General features: G+C 35.8%; 1 protein-coding gene across 4 annotated transcripts in view; it reads left to right on the plus strand.

Annotated features, from left to right (window-relative positions):
- Nucleotides 1–11547, plus strand: part of LOC144470888 (uncharacterized) — a 47200-nt gene that overhangs the window by 3574 nt on the left and 32079 nt on the right. For all 4 annotated transcript variants that reach the window (XM_078182475.1, XM_078182477.1, XM_078182476.1 and 1 more), the window contains 2 exons: nucleotides 4924–5155; nucleotides 9248–9555. In XM_078182475.1, coding sequence (XP_078038601.1) covers nucleotides 4924–5155; nucleotides 9248–9555 — 540 coding nt within the window. The remainder of the gene's footprint in view (nucleotides 1–4923; nucleotides 5156–9247; nucleotides 9556–11547) is intronic.

Genomic DNA, 11547 nt, shown 5'->3' on the forward strand with positions numbered 1-11547 from the left:
GAACGATCCCGTCGACTTTTCCGCGTTTTCCACAGATGAATCCTCTCTCTCTCCCTCTCTCTCTCTCTCTCTCTCTCTCTCTCTCTCTGTCGACTATGTCGTCGGCGGTCGGAGTCAAAGAAAGAATCGATTTAGGAGATCTTTACCTGTTCAACGGAGTGCGGGAAAGCTCTGTTCCTTTTTTACACGGCGATTCTTCTGCGACCGCAGTATTGAAGTGATCGAGAGAAATGTGCGAGTCTAGCTTCAGTGAATGATCAATGAAAAATTCGTTCTGATCCTCGAGTTGTGTAACTCAACGCTAGAGTGACGCTTGTTACTAGGAGAATTATGTTGCAAAATTTGATGACGCTGTGAAAAGACAAATAACTTTTATTACATTTGTTTTAAAATTTGTTTTCGTCGAAAATCGTTAATTAAGTTCATTTCTTCGAGTGCCCGTTACACTGAGCCTCAACAAGCCTTAATGAACATTGCAATTTTTATACAAAATTGGAATCGAGTTATTTTGGAATTATTTTAGTTAAAGAATGCATTTTAATTTGCGGAAGAGAAAATGAGAACTTATATTTGTATCTGAATATATATTTCTGTTAAGCGGAACTGGAGGTTACTGAAAAAATATTCCATTAACCTAATTGATTTTTCTTTTGACTGAAAAAATTACATCACCAATGGAATAATAGAATAAAAAGTTGTACCTACTAAACTAAGTTCTGTTTTATATAATTTTTAATCATAAAATTCGTCATTATGGCTATTATTAACTAAGAATTTGATATAATCTATTTTGCATACGAAGTCACAACCTAATAATTACTGTAGCAACAAATTTTAATTATTCCAATATTCCGACAAAATGCAAAGACATTGTCTAATAACGACTAATAAACAAATGGACAAATATCTAAAATATTCGCTTTTTCGAAGCATGGAAGATTTGACAAATATATGTGAACTTTTGTAAGTGGTGTATTTCGGTTGAAACAAAACCTAGGCGCCGTGTAAAAAAAGTCCTCGATTTGAAGTGAAATGGCTCGTGACCGCTTATTAGTCTCCTAACATCGTCGCGCGGATTCCGCGTTGTGCAAGCTGTTTTACGATCGAAAACACGTATTCGTAAATGCGCCTAGTAAATGAGAGTGTTAAAGCACGCGACATTGTTCACTCGTTCCTGCGAGATCATACTTATGCTCAACTGCTTCTTCTCCGCGCGATGACACTTAACTTTCCCCGCCGAACAGTGAAAACTGTTATTAGGTGCTTCACCGAAGACTAACGATCCGATTTTTGGCAATGAAAAATGACAATGAAGATTATAAGAACAAACAACATTTTATTAACGTTACGATTATTAGAAGTTACTATTACGCTTATGGAAATGTTTAATATTCTTCAATTAATGTTTTATTGTAGCTGTTGCTTCTTGCGTCTTAATATACTCCTTGTTTCAAGTATTAAAATTATGATAGCAATATTTTATTATGTTAAATGTTTCAGCTATTTATGGCATTCATGTATCATTGAATCTTCATTGATTTCGAATTGTGACACGAGTGATATAAATTGTATTTCTCTTTTTTTAACAATATATTATACTTTGTTAAACCACACATAATTTTACTGATGCAATACTTATAATATCTATAATAATATAGAATCAAGTTGCAAAGAGGCGACTGTCATATTTCTTAATTTTCTTACTAATATTTATTTATCGGAAGAATATACAATCATTAAAAAAGGAACAAGTCATTGTTATTTAACTTCTGTCTCTTAAATATGTCGAAGAGAATTTTTATTCCGCGTAAACGTCCACAATGTAGCGACCAGCTTCGACAATATTATTTCCGATATTTTCGTGTAGCAAGTATTACACATGTTATTATATACACGTATTATACATAGTTCACCGAAGTGCACCGTGCACCGTTCGTTACCTGAATATTCGTTTTTCGTCTATCACAGTTTATTTTATATACCATTGAATCTAAGATTAACGCGAGAGTCACCTAAAAATAAATCTTACTCTATGTGGAAGTAGATCGATGCAATTTATATTTTAATATAGGGTTAGCTTACGTCAAAGAATGGTTAGGACAGGATCGCGACGCGAATCGATAGATTAGCGGTTCTGCTACGGCGAATATGGTTTTTCTCGAAAATCAAAGGAAATTTTTTAGCGTACAATGTTTCCCGACAACTTTCAACAATAGTAACATTTGTTTCCATATCCTATTAAATTTAAAGTAAAATAACGGAACACTAGCATTTAAATAATAAGAAATAATTTAAATGAGAATGATTGATTTGTAACGGGACATTGTTAATGATTTGTTAAAGCACGCGAGAATGATTTACCTGCGTCGAAACACTGGAAACCCTTCCATCTTCGCTTGCTACGAAGTTTGGAAACTGGAATGCCGAGTTTCTTCGATTGTTCAAAGCACCCTTTATTCCACGATTACATAATTGCGACTATTAGTCAGTACTCCGTCGAGGAGCACGAGCTACGAAAGACTTTTCAGACGGAGTCGTAGCAAGCAACATTGTTAACTGTCTTTAAACTAGAGATGGTAACTCGAAATTCGTAAGCTCGGTTAATATAATTTTCCCGAAGCGACGCATAAACCGGGGAAAGATATCTTTGATTGTTTTACGAAAGCACTCGCGAATTGTGTTTCCACTAATAAACGGAAGCTCGGCAAGCTTTACGTTTCCTTCGTACACACAAGAATGATTCGAATTTTTATAAATTGCATTGCAACTTTATATCTATTTAAAATTGACCTACGAATATATAATATAAAATTTTAACTATAAAATATAGGCCTAAATAATGAAAAAATGAAAAAATGAAAAAATATTTATAATTATAAATATTAAAATATTACTTTAAATAACATAGTATAGTTATCCGTGAAACGGAGTTACTACAATTTCAATATTACAGCACGTTTCAATGGCTCGTTTTAGACCGGCGACGATGTTATAGCTCTCTGTATCGCATAAAATCTCGCATCGAAAAGCGCAGATGTCCTCCACCCGCTTACGGAATATCGACATTTTGCTCTAAAGCTGCTGCTTCGATACTCGTTAATAGCGTTAAACTTGCATTCGAATTCGCGGATTCGAGTACGGCTATAATATTAACAAGACTAATTTTACACTGTTTTCCGAGAGAAGTACAAAAAGCGCGGTGACTGTTGTTTAATTGACGGGGACAATGTCGCAGTGCTACACAATTTTATAAATAATTCCAACGCGTCTGCTGGTGTTTCTATTCTTAAAGCAGACAATGCTATTCCGATGACCGAAACTGGCGCGGATATTATTTTTAAATAAAGTGGCCAGTGTACCAATGTTCCGGTAATAAACTCAGGTTGCACGGGCTTGCATATAATATTTATTGCTAATGGTGACACGGTTCTACGCTAGAAAAATAATTCCACTTCCAAAGTTCGCAAACTATAAACCATGAATAATTGTAATATATTCTTCCGATTATTTCAGAAATAATTCCACTTATAATACTTTGTTAGCAAGTGTAATAGATTGAAAAGAATGCACGAATGAAATTATCTCTATTTTTGTCTTCTGTTTCGTCTGCTCAATATTTTTACAAATGCTTAAAATTCTACCGATTATTTATGATGTATTTCATCTCGCCCCTTTTCCACAAGTACTACCGATTCTCAAAGCACTGAAGCTTCTTTTGACACGCCGTCTACGTATGTACATTGCTACAAGGGATAGAGCGCGCCGGCGGCCATGTTGCATGTAGGTTATACGAATGTGAAAAGGAGGAAATCGTCCGCGCAGTTGGCATCCTCTTTTCTTTTCGCGTTTCTTTCAGCGATATTTTGTTACTCTCAATATCGTTCGTAATAATTTAGATGCTCATCACAAGCGGGACAGACACGGTAGCAAAATGGTCCAAGGTGACTCTTATTTCCGAACTTCGCGTTGCAAGACGGTGGTTCCGTTATGGACCTGCAAGAGGATTGCGCCGACAAAGACCTTATCCCTGTCTGATCTTTCAACGGTCGCGCCGTATAGAGATATATGACGCGTTAATGGCACTTCAGTCGTCGAGATCGGGGACACCGGAAAACGTGCGAATTTAGTGCAAATGTGCGGAATAAAATGATCCATTCTGAATGGTGAATTTGATTTCGATCGATTCGCTACCGTTCTGTACAATTTATACAACAAATTTGCCAAAATATGTATGGAAAATAGTGGACTCAATACGTTAATATTTTAACGAAGATACAATTATCCATTGCAAGGAACATGAATTATATAGAAAATAATATCTTACAATAATACAACAATCTAAAAGTTTATTATGCAAGCAACCATTACTGGCATTACGAAACGAGTTAGTCTCCTGATGGCAATTTCATAAATAATAAATAATCGAAAGGAAACTTGATTCTCTTTTTTATCAAAATATAGGCATGAAAATGCATAAGGATTTATAAAAATTTGTCTATAAAAAACGCGTCGGCACGAGACAACTTTTATTTCTCTGCCCGTTTTCGACGACGCGAAAACACAACAACGTAAATAAACAATAACCTCGTTTCACCCCGTACCCCATCTTGCCCTACTTTTCCTCTACACATTGAAGCAAGATCATTATTATCCAAGCCGCTAATTTCCGCTAACAATTGTAGCCGCAGTGTGTAATTTCAATTATAATTTCGAACGAAGTTGAACGCGTATGGTAAATAAATAAAAAGAATTTAATTCGATTACAGTTATAGCGATTGGAATTAATTAATCGTTCGAGTTAGTTCCTCGCAGTATTTCAATATTTAATATAATATATTTAATATTACATTAATATAATATAATATATTTAATATAGGTAGAATTTGCAGAAAGGAAATTTATATATGTAATACACTGTTGCAGACAAAGCAAGACGAAGAGCCTCGGAAAGTCCACGGCGTCCGAAAAAGAAACGCAAACATTCGAGGGACGTTCAAACTGGTCTGAACTCGCGGTTCGAGCTCTACGGGCTGGACGCCGATCAAAATCTCGCGCTGATCAATTTCGAGAGGACACGGGAGACTTTCAGCGATTCCTGCGAATATCCGCAGTTGCACCAAAGTGCCTACTGCTTATCCGAAAGTACAGCTCAATTGTAAGTAATATTTTGTTACACGTGAGATACGTTTTACATTTTTCAAGCAAATTTTATTAGAAGACCTTTCCAATAAAAATGAAATCAATAAATGATATTTAAATTTCGAGGATGGTTTCTATAGAATAATATTCCGTTATAAGAACATATTGACGTTATAAATATTTAAATCCTGACGTAACCTGACATTCGATAATAAAAGCAAATACCGTTTTAATTATTTAAATTCAAGTGGTAAAACGAATTCAAAATACTGAATAATATTTCTTGTTTAATGTTAATTATTGTTAAATGAACCTATATATATAATTGTACTCCTTCACTTGTATTATTAGTAACTATACGAAAAACAATTATACGAAAGACCATTTGTAATATAAAGTTAAAATTATTGTTTTGTATAGATTCCCAAAATGAGAATATTTATATTTGAAATATTGTTTTAGCGGTATTTAAAATACCTCCTTCTATGTATACATTTAATGTATCGCTGGAACGTTTATTGATCGCGACGCGTGTTTGTGAAACTGCAACGAGATATCGATAATCGTGTTTGCAAAGAAAGGAATTCGAATTTTCTTGTAAGAGCAATGATTCAAGGAACTGGGTCATCCCGCGCATGGATGCGCCGTCTTCGTTGGATGTTCACCCAATATAGGGTCATGGTAGAATTGCATGGCGAACAAAGCGTGTTCAGAATCGTAATGAAACTCAGTCTAACGTTAATAGTCCCCGGCTAGAAACGCGCCGGAGAAAACGTTGCAACCGTCGGAATACATTTAATATCTCTGCTCATCTTCTGTCATTCTCTTCTTCTATACGATAAAGAACAGAAATATTTATTATCCATCGTTGCATCTCTTCCTATTGTCTTTCCTACATCTGAAGCAATGATAAAAAGTTCGTAAAATTTTTCGTTTGAGAAACTTAATCGAGTATATCTTAACATTGACATTAATTAATTAATGCAACTGACACTGTATAATTAGTAATTGCGGGTGATCCAATCAATCATTATAGCGACAGCGAACACTCTATTGTTCGGTTGATTGGTTTCAGATGGTATTGGAAATTGTATAATCGTATACTTGGTAACAAAGAAAATTCGATACGAAGTATCGAGGGTAAATTGTTTTTTGGAGGTATGCGAGAAGCGATGCGTTTTAGAGCTCGATTAAAACACTAAAATTCGAAATATGCGCATGAATCGACGAGGAGTTCGCTGCATGTTTCACATACAGTAGGACTTCATTAACCTAAATCCGTTTTGAATCGGATGGCTCTGTTAACTGGGACGCTTGTATAATACATAGGGAATTGCATAGTTTTAACGCTACTAATTATTCATGGCTGGCATATAATTGATAAGTTATGGCTCGTTAGGGACTTTAACGGTTCGACGTTTCGCTTTTTGAAACGAACTCGAAAAATATCCGCGCCGAATTTTCGTTTCCTACATTTTTAGTGAATTTAATTTTAAGTAAATTCAATTTAAGCTAATTAAATTACGATCATTAAATTCAAATAAGCGAATCAATTTCTGAGCGCATCAAATTTGACAATTGTACAGTATTATACTGTATTCTGTAACTTCGATATCCAGTTTATCGCTTCAACCTTCTTTTCGTACTTCGTTGCTCACGTACATTCATTGTAAACGTACAGAATTCACGTCTTCGCAATTTCCTTCTTTGACTATACTATATGTCCTCGCAATCACGTGAAGCTTGGCAAGAACAAGGATGCATAAAAGACTCCCTTCCGACAATTGGACATTCACGTAGCATACATAAAGTGGATCACATAAAACTCAAGAAATTTTAAATTAGAAATTCCTCGACGAAAACGCATATCAATAATTATAAAAACAATAAGTTGGGCATTTAATACGCACTTCTTTTCGTAATCGAAATGAAAGTTAATTGTCGATGATATTCCCATACCTCGAATCGTTGTCCAGAATTTTTGAATGCAGCTGTTTAGATCGATAATTGTAGGACGCCATATTTTAATGCCAATTTGCGGGTCGGAGATGCCGGCAGCAAAATGCGGTCAGTGATACACAATGATCTGAAGGCTCTTTTACACGGTGCATGATTCGCGCGGTGCACGGCTCATTTGCCGTCGAACAAAGCACCGTCGCGCAGAGTTCGGTTCGTGCTTCTCGCCCGTTATTGGCAAACGTCAATACAGTACGACTCCATTTATCCCGAACCTGTCGGGGGGGCTAAGACGGATCGGATAACCGGGGATCATTCGGTTAATAAGGATCCACTACTTCTTCCTCCCACAATCGTTCGTTCGCTCGGCTGGCACGAACGTGTACGCATAGAACTGGATTTCCAGTCGCGCATATATAATCGACTGAAAAAGCGAGCTCACAACTGCAATATATGAAAAAAAATGGGACCGCAGTAACTTATTAAAAATTGAACCAAATTAGGTTCAATTTTGTCAAGGTTAATTTAATAGATAATCAATGGAAACTTTTATATTCGAGTCCACAATGATAATATTGAATAAGTTGAAAATTCCATTAAAATTATTGAATCGTTCGAAAAGATGTTTCTCAAAAATATTTCATTCCTTAATTTCTGTTTAAAAACATCGGAAAAGGTTTTAAATGAATATTATTTGTAGGGCGATTTAAACGAACAGTATACAATATAACAGAGAGAAGCAACATTTTGCAAACCTTTTTAGTGTAAATGCCATACCGATGTCAGGTTATGTTGACGTCTTTTACGGTTTGAAAGGTATACTGCGATGTCACTAACGACCCTTTGATCTGGACCGCTGTACGTCGGTGTACCTCGCGTCTTTCCTTTCGAAAAACAAACGATGTTTCCTGTAAACACGGTTCGAATAAATGGAGTTTTACTGTAGCACTAAATAAACTCGTATTTCTCGGAAGTTTACAAACTGACAGAACGAAAGATACGGATCGAACTTGCGTACGCATGATTTATACAATACTATACAATGCGCGTATTAAGGAACTTTTGTGGATGGAAACGCGCACGCTATTGTACGTATTTTATTTATTCGATTGGACGATTCGTTTTGATATGTGCATTTTCAATGCGAATGCATCATTTTAAAAGAAACGTTTACTTAAAGTTTGTTTCGTATTTATGGACATCGGAAAACGTATTGTGTCAGCAATTTGAACTTTCCTTTAGAAATTATCTATTAAATAGTACCATTATTAACCAATACTTTCTCCAGAGATTCAAGAAAGTTTACAAAATAAAATATTGTTTTCGTATTAAAATAATGACTATCGTCATCGATCAAAGATTTCAGTCTAATTTTACTGACAAAGAAAAAATAAATTCTGTGAGTTTAATAATTCTGCGAGTCTCGTTAGATAAACGAAGGAATCTGTTTTACCGGGTCGTTGACAACGACCTAGGGTCGCGGTTGGGAAGAGAAAGAAACATACCTGTTATACCGCTTCACGTGAGAGCGTCGCATGAAATACGCAAGGATCGCCATACCTTTACGATGCCACGGGTTTCGAGAACACCTCCGGTCTTTCCTCTCAAAATACAGATTGTAATTGCAGAACGTTATCTCCGTCATCCAGGAGAATTCGTAGCAGGTGTGTGGTCCTCTGGCGGTTGCGTGGTGCAATTACAATTTCGCGGCGCTGTGCAATTTAGTTCGCGGGAAATGGCGGAGAGGATCGTGGTATCTAGCCGGAATTGTGCAACTTATCAATTTCTTGAAACATAGTCATCACGAAGCGATACAAAGTAATATTCGACCGTCATATTGCGATGTAGCTTTACACGAAATTTCTTTATGAAACGACTCCATTTTTAAACCGTCGAAAGCGATAAAATCATTCAAATTTCGTCAGGTTATGTCAGGTTATTAATAACGATATATATAATAAATCTTAGAGATCTATCTTACTAATACCTATCGTATAATCATTATACTTATGTTTCAAGCTAATTATTTTTTACATCGAGTGAAAAATTATTCTGGTTATTAAAGTTAAACATACGTAACAAGAAACATGTGAAAAGTAAAGCTATATTCATGCGACTCAAACCGATGAAATTCTGGTGTTTGTTTGCGCAGAAAGATCCACTACAACGATGAAAACTACGTGGCGTTGAACGTAGCGGACAAGTTAGAGGAGGAAAAAATCTTGAGCGGCATCGAGAAACACGAGAAAGCTCGGGAGAAGTATCATCAGCCGCGGAAGAAGCGGAAACGGAAACGGCGTAAAGTTACGAAAACGATTCCCCGCGAAGAGTTCGTCGATCCCGAGGAACTACCCCCGCGCGCACGATGGACGATCGTCGCGACCGCTTGCCTCCTTCTTGCCATGTCTTTGCTGTTGGTTGGCGTCACTTTGAGGATGGCGCCGATTATAGACGATATGGGTAAGTCGAAACAAAACAAAATTCAATATTCTGCTATGCGATCCATGGAAAGATGTTATCCAACGAAGACGTGTCGATTTGAGTGAGTTTTTAGTACGATATGGAATTTACAAAAATATATGACGCTTTTCGTCGTGACGAGAGAGGGGGAAAATAGTCTTCAAGCCTTCGTGGATGCCCGTCCCTCAGGCGACATTTTTAGTCTCCCGGCAGTTGTTCACATTATTTTATCAGTATGGGAAGAATACTATGAAATATAAATTAAATAAAATATAATATTGAAATATAATTTAATAAAATATAAACGTACCATGATAAATTAAATCCTACTTCAATTTTTTAGTGCTGTGTTTACTTCTTCGAAATGAAACTTGATCGAGACAAAAAACGCATGTTAAGTATTTTTACGAGTTATCATACTAAAAGCTCACAAAAGTCGTTCTTCCTCGGTTGAATAATGTTCCTTCAAAAATATTGAGACTGATAGTAAGTTCCTGCCATTTGTCATTTGTTTTTTCATTTAATGCTATTCCACAGTATAAAAGAATTACCTCGCAATTTTTTATCCTGCATTCTCGCCTTTCATTGAACCGAATTACTCAAATAATTCAGCTTTCTGATAGTGCTAAATCATCATCAGCAGCATATTAACATTTCTGTTCACTACGTACATATTCAACTTTGACTAAACTTAAATGCAACGATGTCTGCCAGCTGCATATTTCAGCAGAATTTCCCGTAAACGTTGCCGGTAAATGTATTTTTAACCGTGTCACTTATTCATCTCCGATTTTTTAAAATGAGATATTGGTACTCTAAATAGGTGAACCCTGACCCTTTGAATGAATAATCAAATCCCACAGTCGAAAGCAATTTTTCTAAAATATCAAACTTATTTCTCTCTCTGTCACTATTACGGACGTCGATTGAAAATTGATAATTTTATAACAGAAACATTACATATAATCCGGCAATCTTGCGAATAAAAATGGTTGAAGTATACTTGAATTAATTAGAAAATCTACTACAAAAATCAGCGTCAACTAACGATATCGCCGATGTGTCATTAAAAGAAAGAGATCACGTGTGTCTCTGTTCGAAAACCCAGTCATCATTATAAGGTCGTTAACTAAATTAGCTAATTAAAAGTAGAACAAACTAAGAGGTATATAAGGATCATTACTGCTAACGAAAATGTTCGACCAACATATATCCTCGTTAATTAAGAGAATTGATTGTAAAAAATCCGAACAACTTATTTTATTTATTACTAGTACACGTACTGTACTGTTTCTAGTACACGTTCTGTACTGTTCCTTGTACACGTGAAACGTAGTTAACGAAACTTCGCGGTTTAAAGGGTCTTCTAAAATTCAACGCGAAGTATAGGCACGCGGAAAGTTTGATTTGTGGTTCTGCAACATTATCAGAGTATGCCTAAGCTATTTAGGGTAGGTCTCGAGGGAAAACAGTTCTCCATAGTGATGATGAAATATGCAAACAGTCTCTGGAGATTCAGCCTCGTATCTCGTGTCTCTAAGTTAACATTTCATTGCGACAATGTATTGTGTTCTATCGAGAAAAAAAAAACTGTACTAAATTTGGCTTATACTTTAGTCCAGTTTACTTGTACTTTTTATCACTGAATTATATTTATAACAACAGAAGCGTCTATTACAATTATTATAAATACTTGAAGCGGGGTAATATTCAAGAACGCTAAATGAGGACGATTTCTAGGTATTATTGCTATTGTATCGTCAACCAAATGATTTGTTTCATGACTGAATAAAATTTTTCGCCAAAATACTATATCAGATAATTAATAAAATTTTCTCTGTTAATCTGGTGTTTGTAGAAGCAGGAAAAATTAGGGGTTGATCGCCAGTCAATGGTACTCGAATGTATCGGTCAACATTTCGGAGACTCGAGCATCCCCTTGACTACGACCAGCTTTTTGGACAGAGAGAGGTCATACGCTTGAAGATTCTC

Source organism: Augochlora pura, chromosome 6 (genome assembly GCF_028453695.1).
Source record: "Augochlora pura isolate Apur16 chromosome 6, APUR_v2.2.1, whole genome shotgun sequence".
NCBI lineage: Eukaryota > Metazoa > Arthropoda > Insecta > Hymenoptera > Halictidae > Augochlora > Augochlora pura.